The 18,002-nt window shown below is 37.5% G+C and overlaps 1 protein-coding gene across 2 annotated transcripts in view; it reads left to right on the top strand.

Annotated features, from left to right (window-relative positions):
- ZDBF2 (zinc finger DBF-type containing 2) overlaps positions 1 to 18,002 on the top strand; it is a 32,584-nt gene that overhangs the window by 745 nt on the left and 13,837 nt on the right. Inside the window, exons 2-5 of one of the 2 annotated variants that reach the window (XM_049615065.1) lie at positions 4,618 to 4,670; positions 5,646 to 5,723; positions 6,894 to 6,998; positions 12,406 to 12,533. In XM_049615065.1, the coding sequence (XP_049471022.1) occupies positions 6,939 to 6,998; positions 12,406 to 12,533 (188 nt within the window). In that variant the 5' untranslated portion in view covers positions 4,618 to 4,670; positions 5,646 to 5,723; positions 6,894 to 6,938. Of the gene's footprint in view, positions 1 to 4,617; positions 4,671 to 5,645; positions 5,724 to 6,893; positions 6,999 to 8,653; positions 9,294 to 12,405; positions 12,534 to 18,002 lie in introns of those variants that run through there. The other variant, XM_049615066.1, reaches the window with a different exon arrangement.

The following is an 18,002-nucleotide window of genomic DNA, read 5'->3' as shown; positions in this document are numbered from 1 at the left end:
CCGCAGGACGGGCAGAAAGGGACTGGGGACAGGAGAAGCCGAGAAGGTCCTGCGAGGCGGGTGCAGGAGCCTGCCGACCCGACCCGAGGCGCCCCGAGACCGGGGCGACGCCCGCGGGCTCCGTGCGCGCGGCCGGGGGTGGGGCCTTCTCGCCTCGCGCCCCGGGCGCCTTCTTCCTCCCGAGGGACCGCCGGACCGCTCGCCCGGCTCCTGCACCCGCCTCGCAGGTCCTTCTCGGCTTCTCCTGTCCCCAGTCCCTTTCTGCCCGTCCTGCGGGAGCGGGGCCGGCATCTCCGGGCCCGGATCGAGGTGGCTGGGGCGTGGGGTGGAGGTGGGGCGCAGGCTGCCCTGCGCTTCTGTCGGGGGCCCTGGGTCGGAGGGGCCCGCGGACGCGGCCTGGGGCTGGGAGGTGGAGAGGGGGCGGCTCGCGGAGGTCGGATTTGGGGCTTTGTACCCGGGGGGACTTGTAGGGGCACCTGTGGGGCCGAGATCCGAAGCCACCTGTCCACAAATCCCCTTCCCCCATTGCCCTGCGCTATGTCCAGCTGTCCCCAGACCTAGGCCCTTATCAGCCTTTGGCGATTGGGATTTATTTTGGAAGCGTTAGATTTTTGTGTTAACGATCGTTTTACTATCGTCGTGCAACAGTTGTGTAAATCTGCTCAGATTACGCCGTCGTTATTACGTGCTCTTTAGGAGGCCCTTTGCGGCTCCTAACATTATCCGACGCGATGATTTTGGCAGCGCGGGGAAGAAATGCATAACGAGATGCTGGCTGTTAAACGTCTTTAATCCCCAGAATAGAATTATATTTAATTTGTTTGACAGCAATTATATACTATCAGGAAAAAATAAAAAATAAACCCACTGAAAAAGCCCTTAGCAATCTTATCATCAAGGGAGTCAGTATTAACAATTTGGGGTACGTAAGTGCATATTCGTGTTACATAAAGGGGAATGCTAATGTAGTCTGCTTTTTTTGCTTAGTGCGTTGTGGTCATTTCTATATCAGTGCATAAACGTTTCTCTGCTGCCTTCTTAACGTGCACTGATTTGGACCCAGAGCCTGGAAGGCAAGAATTTTCTTCTTCTCCCTGCACTTTGGCCAGTGGCCAACGTTAGTAAAGAAAGTGGTTAGAGATTTGATAAAGTATCACCGCAATGGCCAAGGTATTGGATAGAAATAAGCTGAATTCAGGGTAACAGCCATCTTCTGTATAATATTGTTTGTTTGGCTTAATAATGTGATGCAGTTTTTTCAGATTGCAGTTTCACCCATTAGTGAATTGTGAAATTAATTTTGTGGGTCGTAACTAGCACTTAAAAAAAAAAACAAAAGAGGATAGCTTAGTAAATACCAGAATGCATTACAGGTAATGGGGATATTTTGTAAGCTTTGTTTTAACTGCGTGTGTGTGTGTGGACCACTGCGTGCGTGGGGTGCATGCGCGTGAGGGTGCGTACATGTGTGATTGCGTGTGTGTGCGGGGTTGTGATATAAAATGTATTGCTTCCTCGGTGCTACGCTAATTAAGTTTGAAAATCACTAATCCAAGGTACTGTCAGCACTCATCTCAGAATGGGAGCAATGATGCAATTAAGCTAAACGTTAGTTTTACTCTTTTCTTTGGAATATGTGACAGTGTTTATTGCAACAAATTAGATCCCTAATTATTTGTTTTCCCTTAATATTAAAACAATCAATTAGCATTCCTGAAAATACAGAGAGGAAGCATTTTATGGAAGTTAAGAGGTTAAGAGCATAAACTGCTCAGATTGACCTACAGTCAAATCCCAGCTACAGTGGTTATTGGTGTGTGACCTGGAACAAGAAACTGCTTCTTTCTAAACCTCAGTTTCCTGATTTGTAAAGTGGGAGTTAACCGGGACACCAATTTCATAAGGGTGTTTGCTATTCAGATGGGATAATGCATATGAAACTGTTGACATAGTGCCTAGCCCAGATTGAGTATTCACTAAAAGTTAGCTATTATTATTTTATTAAGACTGAATGGAGGATAATGCTTGTCACCAGAGGAAAGGCAGCATAAACATAAGGTGGATAATCCAAACAAATGGGAAGTTGAAAATTAATGTTGTAAAGAAAGGGACACTGAATTAATAAGATGGTCTTTTTATTTCAATTAGCCATTGTTTTGTGACTGCTCCCCGGTTGTTTTCCTGTTGCTAGACAGATAATTTGGGTGATCTTACTCAATAAACCAAATGCCTTTCTATTGTCTTTTTATATTTAATATTAAGTTGGTGTCTGTCTTGTGTGACAGTTGAAAAATATTTCCCATAGGGATTCTGGATTTTGTTAGCTCTTATTTCAAAATACCGTGGTTTGGGAAACACGCACTACAACTCTGAACTCATTGCAACGATGTGTTTATCTCTGCAGCAGGTCCAGAGCTCAGGTGTGCAAGAAATAGTCCCAAAAGAAAAATAGATGCAGTTTGAGACATATGTGCTGAAGTCACCTCAGGCAGTCTCAGAGATCTTTGCTCACTGCCTCAGATCGGTTTATGCTCTTTTAAGTGTTTCATAAACCAAAGAAATAGAGTCTGAGCATTGTCCTTTTTTAGAGCATTATTATTTTTATGAAAAATAATTTGAATGCTTTGCACTCAAAAAAAAAAAAAAGGCCATTGCAAGAGTACTTAATTGGGTGTGACAACTGTAAAAGTTTGGGGGAAATCTTAAACGTTAATCAAATGCTGCTCTCAGTTTTAGAAATGCCTGTAAGTTCTTGTTCTGTTTGAAAGGAACCAAAGTGGAAACTTGTTGATGGTAAATTATGGTGTGGTTTATGAAAATATGAAAAAAATATGACTTGGAACTCTAGCTGTCCTAGCCACAAAAAATCTCAATGAAACAAAAAAGCTTAACTTGACCTTAAATGAAACATGTATACATTCATATATCTGAAGTTAGACAAAATACTAATTTATGTGTGTATCTATTTTTAAAATTCTCCTAATTTTTAAATAGGTAATTCACCGACTGCTGGGTCTTGTCAGATAAGACAGCTTTTGTCTTACACTGATATGCAGTCATTGAAAATTCGGTTTTGGAATTATATATCATATCATATAGGAGTGCTCATCATATATGGTTAAGTGAGAGTCAGCAGGCTACATAGAATATAGTACCATACCATTTTTGTAAATACATATTTAGAACAAAGAATATATGATAAATATTAATGGTGGGTAGTGGGATTATGACTGATTTTAGTGGTCTTTATTTTTATAATTGTGCCATGGTATGTTTTATTTTCATAATAAAAATTAATAAAAGTAATATTTGAAAGAAAAAAATTACTGTGTGTTTTCCTAATTTGCAAGCATAAATGAGACTAAATCTTTGCTCTAAGGGATACTGATTCTTTGTATTTGGATAATTTGGGTGTTAACTAATACTCTAATATCCTAGAAAATGGTGCCGCATAGTTTAACTTACCCTGTGAAAAGCTCCTTTGAATAGGGAAGAACCACTGTTCCAGAATTTTCTTAAAGCTCTGCATATACTGCTTTCCAAAAAAGCCCAAAAACAAACAAACAACAACAAAAAAACCCCCACACTGTCTGAATATGTGGTCTAAATTCTTAAGTTTTCTTTTAACTACGATCATGTTGAAGCTGAATCTACGTTTCTTGCTTTATTGCCCCTTAAATTTTTAAGTGAAGTCTTGGCTCCAGCTTAACTTGTCAGTTTACTGTCTCTAAAGGTACTTTTGCTTTCTTGCTTTTGTACTTTTGCTTTTTTGTTACTTGGAATATCTTTTCCTGATCTTTATTTAAGTATACCCTACACATTTTCCAATGTCCAGTTAAAAAGCTATATCCATTGTGACATTTTGGCACTTACTGTTTGTGCTTAGGCATTTCTCAGTCGTTTCCTAGTGCCATTTTAAACTTCTTGAGAGCAAGAAAGCTTGTCTATTTCTATCCTTTAAAGCTTCCAGCATCTGCACGGGGTAGGTGCTAAGTATTTATTCCTTGATTATACAGTGCTGTCACAGCCTCTTTTGAACCAAATTGTTGGAGTTTTTTGTTAACCAATGATCCTGGGTAAGGGTCATCAACACATTGCCAACAACAATGTGGAAGAATAAACAAGATTGATAATTTGGCCTAATTGTCAATTGATAGGTGATAAAGAATTGACAGTGTTTTTCACCGAAAGTAACATAAGAACCGAGTTGTGTGGTTCGTCCAGGATCCACACTTAATTCCATGTAAATATTTCTTTCAAACATTTCCTATAAAGCTCATATGGGTTTGTAGCATCGTGTTCTTACCCTTACCAGAGATCCAGTTTATTTTCCAGCTGCTGTTCCTGGAACCCAAAGATCTGAAATACTCGATGGTGGGTTATATGGGTGGGCCATGACAATTGCTCTGTCCCAGAGCATCTTAGGAGGTCATGTGGGAGTCTATGAGTCACAGTATGTAAAGTGCTTTGTGTTAAAGAGTTAGTATTTTTTTCTCCCATTGACACATAATTGGGTTACTTTTCAAACTTATCTATGACTTGGGGATAGTTACTTGGCCTATGGTAGACACTTAGGGGGCTGATCTTTTTTTTTTTTTTAATTGTTTTAATTTACAGATGTTTTCCAGGACTAATGCAACTGATGAAATACCTGCCCTTTTCTGCTCAAGGTAAGTGACTTGTTACTTTATGAAAATACCAGGTACCAGTAGAATTCAGAATTGGAATAAAAAGACCCATTCAGTCATGAAAAGTAATATAATCCCAGGCCCCAAAGAAATGATCCCTTTAGTAAGTAAGAATTTTATTAGTATGTAAAAAATGATGACTTATGTTACTGCTTCAGCCTGCCTCAGAATCACCTTAGAGCATTTTAAATATGCATAATAGGCATGTGCCTGGCTCCCCACCAGGCGGTTTTGATTTAGTCAGTTTTTGAGGTGGGGTTCCTAGCATGCAAAGTTTGAAAAATGCCAATCAGGTGCTTCAGAGTCATGGCAGCTCACTGTCTCAGTGGCATGTATGTGACATGAGATGACAGAAATGCAGATAATCATGGCATGGGAATTAAAGGCTGTATGTGTCAAAGATCAAAAAAAATTATAAAGAATTTCAATTTTGTGTGTGTGTGTGTGTGTGTGTGTGACATTAGACTAATACTTTCATTTTGCCTTTCATTCAATGATTGTTTTAAATACATTTCGAATTTTTTTTTTTTAATTTATTTATTTTTGAGAGACAGAGAAAGATAACGCACAAGTTGGGGAGGGGGCAGAGAGAGAGAGAGAGAGGGAGACACAGAATCCGAAGCAGGCTCCAGGCTCTGAGCTGTCAGCACAGAGCCGGATGCGGGGCTTAATCGTGAGATCATGACCTGAGCTGAAGTCAGACGCGTAACCTACTGACCCACCCAGGTGCCCCCATTTTAAATATATTTTGAATAAAGCTCTAGAAAATTTGTTATTTTATGATTTTCAAAGTTCAGGTTTAGGCCCTAGGGCTCTCTCAGCTTGAAAATTGGCTATATCTATACACACAGCTTAAAGCTTGTTTCATTTTGTTGTTTCAGGTTAATAAATAAAGTAAAATAATGGAAAAAAGACCAAATTTTAAATAAGTCATTTTTTATATATTCTCTGTTTCAGAGGCTGGTTTAATTGATTTATTTTCCTTGTAAGTGTGGAAGCCAGAAAGTCAAAGTTTGTCGTAATAAAAAGTAACAGGTGAGTGCATGTTACAGTAGCATTTTGATTTAATAAAGCTCTTCTGTTCTCATTGATTTTCAGGCTTGACTTCATTTCTAAATATTGATTTTAATGAGTAAACTTTTTGTATTGCAGGATCATCTTATCAGAAATATTCTACACATTATAGGATGGTTCTGTTACATATTCAACAGACAAGAATGTTTAAAATGATTCGAATTAAAACTTGATGAAATTATTTCTTAAAATTCTGTTTTCATCTTAACAAAACAGCAAAAAACCTTAAAATTGTATTGAATTATTTAAAATAATCATTAACTGTAAATACTTTATGTCAGTGAGTAAATAGTTGTGTATCAGAATTACTTGGGAAATGAAAAAAATTCTGAATTCTAGGCTGTCTCAGCCCTACTAAATCAGAATTTTGGGGAATGATTGTGCTATTCAACCTGGGTTGGGAACCACTGCAGTATGTAATGTTGAAGGATGATAGTTTCACGGCGGTAGAAACTTGGAGACTTTTTTTATTTGTAGAGAGATCTCATTGCACCAACTGGAAGAAATTCCTCATATTTATTTGGTTTATGTAGTTGTCAGGAGAAAAGTGTCTTGTGTTTCAGACCCAAATGAGTTATTTTGATTTTTAGTAATTCTGTCAGGTAATTTATCTTAAAATCTGCACCTTTGTGGATTAAGCAGAAAATACATGCATCTTTACTCTTGTGACGGAAGTAGATGTTAGGTATAACAATGAGAATTCATGTAACGTCAGATTTTATGTAGGAACACAATGGGAAAATTACTGAGCCTCATTCGCATATAGTGAATATACTATAACAACAACATAGAGGTAGGAATTTGTCTTTACGGATTGAGTACTGAACCAATTCCTAATAACCGTAACAAGTTATCAGAAAATTGATAAAAAATTGAGTCCAGTCTCCACCTATCAACAACACACCCCTTTTTTGGAAGGTGCACAACTCTCCCCCTCTCCTCCAGGCTCACTGATCGATTCAGTAGCTTTTGGCAGACTTACCTAATTTCATAATTATTCAAAATAAGGGTGCATCGTACTCAAGAATGAATTTCTGTTCTCTGATATTACCAAGGGTATTTTCCTCAGGGTAGTAAGGACTTAACTGTTTCTTTGTTTGTTTTTTTCTTCCCGTTTTTTCTTTTTTCCAGTTGGAGTATTCCCGGACAGTAGCCACTTGACTTTGGTTATTCAGCATGCAGAACAGACAGGGGTACTGCAGCTATTGCTGTGTGCGCTATAATAACCTGGAACAGGTGAGAGGATCCTGTTAATAAACAGTTATACCTCAAAGGACCTAGTCATGCATTTTATTAAACTCATTTACTCACCCATTGAACAGATTGTTGTGAATCTTCTAATTGGTAGACACCATTTAAAGTTCTCAGGATACAGCCAGGGACAAATCCACATCCCTTTTGTAGTATAGTAAGACAGAAAATAAATAATCATATAAACTTAATACATGATAAGTCAGATTGTGATAAATGTTATGAGGAAAATAAAATAGAGAAGGGAGTGCACTTTCAGGTGGGGCGGCCAGATAAGGTTAAGGAGTGACATTTGAGTTGAGGTTTGAATGAAGTTTGGGATCCACGCTGCCTTATATCTGGGGAAAGAATTTCTAGGTAGAGGGAGGAGAGAGTAAAGACAGAGACCCCAAGGTAGAAGGGTGGTTGGCGTGCTGGTTAAAAGCCAGGAGCCGATGAGGCCAGAGTGCTGGTAAGGTGGAGGGTGGGTGTGAGGTGATAGGTGAAGAATCTAGAGAATTAGATGCCGTAAGACATTGTAGAATAAGGTAAGGACTTAGAAGATTATGCTTCCATGCGCAAATGTTTTAAATGTTGCTAGAGTTTAGATTTTTTCCCCTCCTCTTGTTGCTTGTGTTTTTGGGGTTGTAAAAGATTGCTGGGTCCAAGGCCATGAACAGTTACGCCCTGTATTTTCCTCTGAGAATTTTATAGTTTTTGTTCTTACATTTAGGTCTCTGATTCATTTTCAGTTAATTTTTTTATATGTTGTGATTTTAATGCCCTCCTAGAAGCCCTGTCTCCAAATACAGTCACATTGAAAGAACTTCAACATAAGAGTTTGGGGCCTGGGGGACACAATTCAGTCTGTAGCAATTAATATTGATTGAGTTTTAGCTATTAAGCCAATTTTATATCCCTGGGCTAAATCCCGCTTGGTCATGGTGCTTAATCCTTCTGTATGTTCCTGGATTTGGCTTGCCAGTATTTTGTTGAGGATTTTTACGTCTATATTCGTAAGAAATATTGTCTGTAGCTTTCTTTTCTTGTGACGTTTTTGGTTTCAGAACTCGGGTGATGCTGGCTTCAGAGAATGAATTGAGTAGTGTCCCTTCCTTTTTGTTGGAAGAGTTTGGGAAGAATTGTATATGGACGTTTTGAAGTCAGTATTCATAGTAATAGTAGCTGTAGGTCTTCTGACCAGAATTGTTCACTTGGCAGAGCCTCAAGGTTTTCTTCAGGGTCTGAGCTGTGGAATTGTGTCCTAGGTGAAGGAGTAATATAAGGAAGCTCTGGTCCTGTTAGTCTGTACTATTCTATCTCAAGTGATACCTAAGACAAGTTTGTCCTGCGTAAAAATTCTGCTGTTCAGTGGCATTTGTTTTGTTTAGTTATCAACAGTCATCATTTAAATTCATACTAAGGAAAAGTAATTACGATTTCTACATCTCTGCCTTTTAACAGAAAAAAACTTTCTAATGCTGGTTATAAACACGAGGCGGCAGATAATAAATCTCAAAGCTGTCTTTAGTGTTTCTGTCATGATCGATAAAATGATGTCATCACTTGACTTGGACGATTACTTGTTGAACATTACTAAAACATTGAATCTTTAACTACAAGTTCTATTCAGTAAGCATTCAGTATAACTTTTTGCCAAAGGGTTAAAATAATTTTTAGACATTTGGATACTCCTGTACTAAGCAGGCACTTAAAAAGACTGTTGAGGGGGTACCTGGGTGGCTCAGTTGGTTAAGTGAAGGACTCTTGGTTTCGGCTCAGGTCGTGATCTCATGGTTTATGGGATGGAGCCCCACGTTGCGCTCTGTGCTGACATCACAGAGCCTGCTTGGGATGCTCTCTCTGTCTGCCCCTCCCCTGCTTGCTTGTGCGCGCTCTCTCTCTCTCTGTCTCAAATAAGACTTAAAAAAAGACCCTGTTGATGACAGCTGAAGTAATTTGCACTAAGTACAAAGTCTTAAATAAAGAGATAAATTTCATGGCTTTGGAGAACTCTAAAGGCAGTGGAGAAATAGAGGACCCAGATGTAGCTGAAGATTCAACAGAAACAATGGAAACCCAAAGAAAGAAAACAACTACCAATTTAGTATTCGATGCTTGATAAATATATCCTTGAAAAAAAAGGTGAAATAGAAATATTTTCAGAAAACGACAATTAAGGGAATTTACTGGCAACAGACCCTGACTGAAGGAAATACTAAAAAGAGTTCTTCAGACAGAAGGAAAATGATTTCAGTTGGAAGCTTAGAGATACGGGAAGTCAGGAAGATCAGTGGAAAGGTAGCAGGTGATTTAAATGAATGATATCTTGTGGCATTGACAACGATGACATATAAACTGGAAGGAAAGTATATCGAGTTAATTCCTTGCTTAAGAAGAGAGTAAAAGTAGCAAGTGATTTTAGATCTTGGTAGGTCAGGGTTGCTTGTGATAATCTGTTACCACTAACAGACTAGAAAAAGAACCTGGCCCATAACTACCTACCAACTTAACAGAAGTGGAGAACTTGGGATAATAAAAAGCGGTCCACAAGAAGGAAAGAAAGAAGAGACACAGGGACATCGCAAAGGCAGGAGTAATGAAAACAGTTTTAAAAATAAAAACAAAGATTAAATCCAAATGCATCAGTACTGTATTAAGTAATAGACTTGATGCTTGAATTAAACTATTCAATATTTTATCGGAGGTTCTAGCAAGGGAAATAAAGAGAAATTAAAATGGTACATATTAGATAAAAAGAAGCAAAACTGTGATTGTACCTTGCACAAAGTGTGATTGTAGATGTAGAAAACCTGAAGATATCTAGGTAAACTATTAGAATTGATAAGTGAGTTTAATAAGCTCGTTGGGCAACATAAAAAGAAATTGTATTTTTATATCCAACAGCATATAGAAAATGAGATCTAAAAAAGGTATTTAATAATAGCATCAAAGAACATGAACTCCTTAGGAATAAATATAACAAAATATGTATAAGGTTTTTATGTAGAAAACCATAAACACTGAGAGAAATATAAGAAAAATTAAATAATTGGTGTGATAAACCAATTGGAAAAATCAATATTATAACCATGTCAGTTTTCCCCAAACATATATATTGATTTAATGAAATTCCAAACAAAATTCCAGGAAAGTTTTTTTAAGCATGTATTTTTAAGTAGTCTCCACACTCAACAAGGGGCTTGAACTCTCAACCCCGAGATCAAGAGTCACTAAGTGAGCCAGGCGCCCCTAGAAGAGTTGTTTGTAATGAAAATTAAGCCAGTTCTAAAAATATGTGTGCACATGCAAAAGGCTAGGAAAAACCGGGATAATCTTATAGAAGAACAAAGTCAGGAGACTTCGTGTACCAGGTATCAAAATTTATTACTAAACTACAGTCATTAAATTTTTTTTTTTAACGTTTATTTATTTTTGAGACAGAGAGAGACAGAGCATGAACAGGGGAGGGGCAGAGAGAGAGGGAGACACAGAATGTGAAACAGGCTCCAGGCTCTGAGCTGTCAGCACAGAGCCCGACGCGGGGCTCGAACTCACGGACCGTGAGGTCATGACCTGAGCCGAAGTCGGACGCTTAACCGACCAAGCCACCCAGGCGCCCCTAAACTACAATCATTAAGACAGCGATGTAAAGTTAGAAAGACCATGGAAGGAAACCAAAAACTCTAGAAACAGACACATACATGGATATTTGATTTGTGACAAATACGGCCCTAAAGAATGGTGAGGACAGGACTTTCTTCCATAAATGGTACTGAGTCAATTGGATATCCATATGGAGAAGAAATGAAACTCTATTACTAAATCATCCTGGATACAAATGCCAATTTCAAGTAGATTGTAGATGTGCATATTACAGGTAAAAACAACAAGACTTCTAGAAATAAACAGAAAATCTTTATGATTCTGAGTTAGGGACGGATATCCTAAACTAGTAACAAAAAGCACTGAAAAAGAAAAATGGGAGATGATTAAGAAGGTGGAGAGGTGTCCTGTAACTATTGCCGGGAAAGCTGTGGATTTACTGTGCATGTGTGTGTGCACTCACAAAAATAAACTTTATGAACCCTCTGCCCCCAAAAGAAAAAGTGAAAAGATAAGCCATTGAGAGAAGGATGATACTTGAAACACATATAATTGAACAAAGAGTTCATGTCGAGAATAAATAATTTTTACACTTCGTTAAAAAAAAAAAAAGAACATGCATTTGGAAGACAGGAAGAGACTTGAACAGACAAATCATGAAAGAAGATATGCAGGTCACCACTAAAAACGAAAAGCTATCACAAAAATTGCAAAGTAAAGCAACAGTGATACAACATTAAACCCGTTCTACAGTAGCTAAAATTAAAGAGACAATGGCAAGTGTTGATGAGGAAATGGAGGGCTGGAAACCATGACACGTTGCTGATGAGGGTACAGATCGGTATAGACGCTTTGGAAGACATCAGTGCAGAGCCTGATGTGGGCTTGATCCCGTGGTGAGATCATGACCTGAGCTGAAATCAAGAGATGCTTAACTGACTGAGCCACCCAGACACCCAAGAGGGTGATTCAACTTTCTTCTCTTTTTTAAGAGATTTTTATTATAAAGATATTTGCTTGGGAAAAATACAAGAATTTATTTATTTTTTATTAAATTTTTTTTTTAATGTTTATTATTTGAGAAAGAGAGAGCAAACAGGGGAGGGGCAAAGAGAGAGGGAGATACAGAATTGGAAGCAGGCTCCAGGCTCTGAGCTGCCAGCATAGAGCTCGACGCAGGGCTCGAACCCACAGACTGTGAGATCATGACCTGAGCTGAAGCTGGCCACCCAACCAAGCCACCCAGGCACCCCAAAAAATAAGAATTTGTAAGAAAAAATTTAAAATTACCTCTAAGTGTACCTCACAGATGTTAATGATTTTAAAATTTTGGTTTATTTTCTTCCATTAACTTGTCTATACCTTTTAAAACTATAGTTTCAGGTAAAAGCACACATGTGATTTTTGCATCTTCCATTTTTCTTCTAATATGTAACATTCCTCCATATTATTTAAAATTCTTTGTATTAATTTAGGTAGCTGTACAGTATTACATCTTAGGGTATAATTTAAATATTTTACTGTTAGACATTTTGGAGATTTCTTGTTTTTTGTTGTTAAGCTTTTTTTTTGCAAAAATCATCCACATTTAAGATGATTTCCTTAGGACAGATTTAGAGAAATGTAATTATTATATTGAAGGGAAAGGTCCTTGTATGATTTTTAGATGCATATTTTAGAATTGCTCTATAGAATGTTCATGTCAATTTATACTTCTACCAGGAGTATATAAACGAATCCATTTGTGAAACTCACTACTAATGAGTATTACCTGTGTAAAACTATTCAGTTTTTTTTTTTTTAATAGCATATGTCCAGTGCTCAGCACAGATACTTGACTACACAGAATCGACAGCGGATGGGTACCACTAGTTTGATGGAACGTTTCTTGCAGGATGTACTCCGGCACCACCCATATCATTCTCAAGAAAGCAGGTAAAGTAGCTGAGTGGGACCATATTAGTCCGCAGTTACTGTATGTTACAGTAGATGGTTGTGTTAACTTTCTAGTACTTCTTAAAGTAAATCTTTTAATTAAGGAACATACAGTGAGATTTTTATCTAGTAACTTCTCTTTGCAATTCTTTAAAAATTTTTCCTAGCTTAAATAAGCAATTTCACTGTAAAAGATATGGACTACACCATACTTTTCTCTAAATAAATGTCTTAGGCCAATAAATAATTCTATATCATTAAGGTGTTCTATTAAGAATGTCATAGGAGTAAGCTGGGGAAAAGGTGGGGGCAAAAATAGCTTTTAATTTTTTGTAACGTGTGTTTATTTTTGAGAGAGAAAGTAAAAGCGAGAGTGAGAGAAACTGAGCACAAGCAGGGGAGGGGCAGAGAGGGAAGGAGATACAGAATCTGAAGCAGGCTCCAGGCTCTGAGCTGTCAGCATAGAGCCTGATGTGGGGCTCGAACCTACGAACCGAACCGCGAGATCATGACCTGAGCCGAAGTTGGATGCTTAACTGACTGAGCCACCCAGGCGACCCAATGCTTACTTTCAAAAGATTAGTAACAGACAACGTGGTGACAGTAATGGAGAGTAAGGGTGGTCTAAGTAAAAACTAAGTCTGTTCCACATTAATTGAACTATTTGCTAACTCAATAGAAGAGACCTCAAGTAGAATTGGCTTTTTAATGATCTGTCAGTATCTTGAGAGCTTGTATCAATTTTGATTGAAATTTTAATAAAAATAAATTTTTTGGTAACATTTAAGAGTTAAAGGAAAACATTGGTAGAAGATTGGACTAAATAGTGTGGTGAGTTTGCAGCTACAGCTGTATGAGAAAGCAAAATAGATTATTAGCACATCTGTGCAGAATTAATTGTTGAGATAGTGACCAGCAGTTTCTAGAAAAAGGGTAAACTTGAATGCTTTGCAGATCACAACCTAGAATTTAGCGAATGATGAAAAGTTTAAATCGGGACATTTTTTAAAAATGTTATTTTTTAGCCGTTGGAAAGATGATCTTGTGGTGAGTATAAATTTCCAGTTTATAGCTTGTATAAGCAGTGCTTCAACACACATATTTGTACATGCAGCTATTTCTGTGGTGTGCATTTCTAGAACTTGAACTTCTGGGCTAAAGTTTCTGGACCTTAAAAAATACATAATTTTTTTTTATTATTTAACCTTTCATTTTGGAGTTATTTCAGGCTTACAAAAAAGTGCAAAACTGGTACGAGGAATTCTTGTATAACTTTCACCTGACTTCTTCAGATGTTAAATCTAAAATAGTCACATCACAGTGATCAAATCCATGGAATTACATCGGTGCTATACTATTTGTAGACAAAATCTTACTCAGATTTTGTCAGTTGTCTTTCTAATGTCCTTTATTTTGGGACCAGGATTCAGTCCAGGAGCACATATGGCATTTAGTTGTTCCATCTCCTTAGACTCCCTGAATCACGAACAGTTGCTTAGTCTTTTGCTTTCAAGGCTTGGACACTGCTGGCCACTTATTTTGTATGATGTCCCTACATTGGGGTATGGCTGACATTTTCTCATGATTAAACTTAGGTTATGCGTGTGGGAGAAGAACAAATTATAGTTGATGTGCCCTTCTCAACGTATCCAGAGACCCATGATGTTGCCATGTCTCATGGCTGGTGATGTTAACTTGGATCACTTAATTTTAAGATGGCTTCTCTACTGTAATGTTCCTGTTTTCCCCATTATAATTAATGACAAGGACTTTGAGACTATGTAAATAAATATCCTCTTTCTCATTGTACTTCCACTCGCTTGTATTAAACATTGATTGATGATTCTTCCCTGAAACAGTTATTACATGTATTAATCAGAATTCTACCTTTACAAAGAAGGGCTTTCTGGTTGTCTCACTTATTTATTGAGTTATCTGTTTATATCATTATAAACTCATGGATATGTCTTTTGTGGGTTTTAATCCTTTACTATTAATTTATTTTGTTGCTCCAGGTGTGTGTGTGTGTGTGTGTGTGTGTGTGTGTGTGTAAATTTAAAAATCTTGAGACACTTCCTAGAAGGCTATGCCAATTTATATGCAATTTATATTATATACATATTCATAGTAGTCTATGAGAAAGCTCATTTCTTATCACTTGCCAACACTGGGATTGGCAACTTTTACCCTCCTAACATAACAGGCCGAAACCATGTGTCCCTTAATTAGCCTTTATTTACTTACGAATAAAATAGATCATCTCTCTATATATGTTTATTAGCCATATGTTTATTTTATGAATTGTTTGTAGATTTGCCTGTTTTCCTATTGAGTTATTTGTATATTTTGGATTTGGATGCAATATTTATAGATAATAGTCCTTTGTATCTTAAATAGGTTGATTATTTTCTCAAAATCTGTCCAGTGTCTTTCATCTGTGTGTATTGTCTTTTACTATATAGAAATTAAACATTTTGGCATAATTCGATACAAGGGGACTTTTCCTTTATGGCTTCTTTCATGACTTTTCCTTCATGTCCTTATTTCTACTTTTAAATATTAAAAAAAATTTTTTTTAATGTTTATTTTTGAGAGAGACAGAGATAGAATGCGAGTGGGTTGGGGCAGAGAGAGAGGGAGACACAGAATCTGAAGCAGGCTCCAGGCTCCGAGCCGTCAGCACGGAGCCTGATGAGGGGCTCAAACTCACAAACCGTGAGATCATGACCTGAGCCGAAGTTGGATGCTCAACTGACTGAGCCACGCAGGCGCCACTACTTTTAAATATTTTTAATCTTCCTGGAATTTGTTTTTATACGTGGTATGAGGTAGGGCTTATTATTATTATTTTTTATAAACATATATTATCTCCACTGATAAAATGTCACGTTAGGGCCACCTGGCTGGCTCAGTTGGTAGAGCACAGGACTCTTGATCTCCAGTTGTGAGTTCGAGCCCCACATTTGGTGTGCAGATTACTTTAAAAACAAAAAAAATGTCAACTGTAACGTAAGCTAAATTCCTGTATTTTTGTATCTATATATCTGATTTTGAATTCCATTTTCTTACCTTGAGGTTTTTTAATCTCATGTAACATATTATGTTTACAAGCATTCTGAATTACAGAGTTTGTTTTTTAAAGTTTCTTCTCTCTTCCCCTCTTATCTAGACATTGCAGGTTTTTGTATTATTTTAGCCTTCTTGAAAATCAGCTCTTGGTTTGTTTTTGTTTTCTATTTATTGGTTTTTCTTTTTCTTGTTTCCTCAGATTTCCTAGGTGGGGGGGAATTTGGTTATTTTTTTGTTTTTTTTTTTAAGTTTTTTTTATTATTGTTTATTTATTTTGATAGAGAAAGAGCGAGCACAAGCGGGGGAGGGACAGAGAGGAGAGACAGAATCCCAGTGTGGAGCCCTTTGTGGGGCTAGAACTCACAAACCGTGAGATCATGACCTGAGCCAAGATCAAGAGTGAGAGGCTTGGGGCGCCTGGGTGGCGCAGTCGGTTAAGCGTCCGACTTCAGCCAGGTCACGATCTCGCGGTCTGTGAGTTCGAGCCCCGCGTCGGGCTCTGGGCTGATGGCTCGGAGCCTGGAGCCTGTTTCCGACTCTGTGTCTCCCTCTCTCTCTGCCCCTCCCCCGTTCATGCTCTGTCTCTCTCTGTCCCAAAAATAAATAAAAAATGTTGGAAAAAAAAAATTAAAAAAAAAAAAAAAAAAAAAGAGTGAGAGGCTTGAACTGTGCCACCCAGGTGTCCTGGTTATTTTTTTCTGTCTTCCTGAATTAATTGCTCATTTAACTCATTTGTGTCTACCAAATTGTTTATTAGTGGAAGATTTAAAAGTGTGAGGTTTCCATTTTGATCACATTTCATAGATTTGATATATAGTTTTAAAATTTTATTTATAGATTTCAGAAACGTAGCACAAGAGTTATGTAAAAGGGGTTTTGAATCTTTAACAGTTAGGTTTTTAGAGGGCTTTTTGGTGTAAAATGAGTTTAAAATGAGTAGAAATGTAGATTGTGGTTTAGTTGTTAATTTTAAGCATGTGCAAATACAGTTGTAAATCAAAGCATCTAGATGGTGAACCCTATAACTTTTGGGATCTTGCCTAATTGTTTGATTTTATGATACTGCCTTCTTCTTCTTTGCCAAATGTTACAAGATTAATTTTATTTTCAGATTGTCGTGACAGTCTTTAAGACACATACATGGGGATGGTCTTCAGGGGTTCTGAGAAACTAGGGTTAAGTGGCATTTCTCCTGCAGTTTTATTGATGAGAATTCAGAAGTATGAACAATTTTGGAATTTTTTGGCCCCGTCATATGATTCTGATATCTGGGTTAACTTTTTAATTTTACAAGTGCCAAAAAAAGTGTTATTTTAGTGTTAATCATGGTAAATTTTCAGGGGAAAGAAATCATGATATTTATGATATGTTAAAAAAAAGTTGTGGGGCACCTGGCTGGCTCATTCAGTGGAGCATGTGGCTCTTGATCTGGGGGTTGTGCGTTTGAGCCCCACGTTGGTTGTGGAGATTACTGAAAAATAAAAAAGCTTTAAAAAAAAGTTGCATGTGACTGACACGTATATACATTTCTCTTAGATGATTGAGGCATCTCGCAAATTGAAAAATATTTAATAAAGGTACCTTTTAGGTGTTAATGTATTTTTAAAAACTTATTTTTAATAGACTACATTTTAGGACAGTTTTAGATCAACAGAACACTTGAGAAGGTAGTACACAGAGTTCCTGTATACCCTCCCCATCTAGTTTCCATGTTACTAACAACTTACACTGGTATGGTACACTTGTTACAATTAATGGACCGGTATTAATACATTAAGTTCTGTAGTTTATTCGGTGTTCTTAGTTTTTACCTAATGTCTTTTTCTGTTTCAAGATCCCTCCTAGGATAACCATGTTCCATTAACTTGTCATGTCTCCTTAGACTCCTCTTGGCATTTTTAATTTTAATAGACATTGCCAGATTATTGTTCATAGAGATTAAACTAACCTATACCTCTACTAACAGTGTATTAAAGTGCCCCTGTCATGACACCCTTGCCAAAACAATGTGTTGCTATAAACACTGGGGTGCTTGTAGCCCTTTGAATTAGTACTTTTGTATTCTTTGGGTAAGTACCTAGTAGTGCAGTTGCTAGATCATAGGGTAGTTCTGTTTTTAACTTTCTCCATACTGTTTTCCAGAGTGGCTGCGCCAGTTTGCATTCCCACCAATGGTGCAAGAGAGTTCCCCTTTCTCTGCATCCTCGCCAACACATGTTGTTTCTTGTGTTGTTGATTTTAAGCCACTCTGACAGGTGTGAGGTGATATCTCATTGTAGGTTTTTGATTTGTATTTCCCCGATAATAAGTATCTTTTTGTGTGTCTGTTCACCATCTGTAATGTGTCTTTGGAAAAATGTCTGTTCCTGTCTTCTGTCCTTTTTTTTTTTTTTTTTTTTC

This window comes from Panthera uncia, assembly GCF_023721935.1.
Source record: "Panthera uncia isolate 11264 chromosome C1 unlocalized genomic scaffold, Puncia_PCG_1.0 HiC_scaffold_3, whole genome shotgun sequence".
Taxonomy (NCBI): domain Eukaryota; kingdom Metazoa; phylum Chordata; class Mammalia; order Carnivora; family Felidae; genus Panthera; species Panthera uncia.
This window is presented reverse-complemented; position numbering and strand designations above follow the sequence as displayed.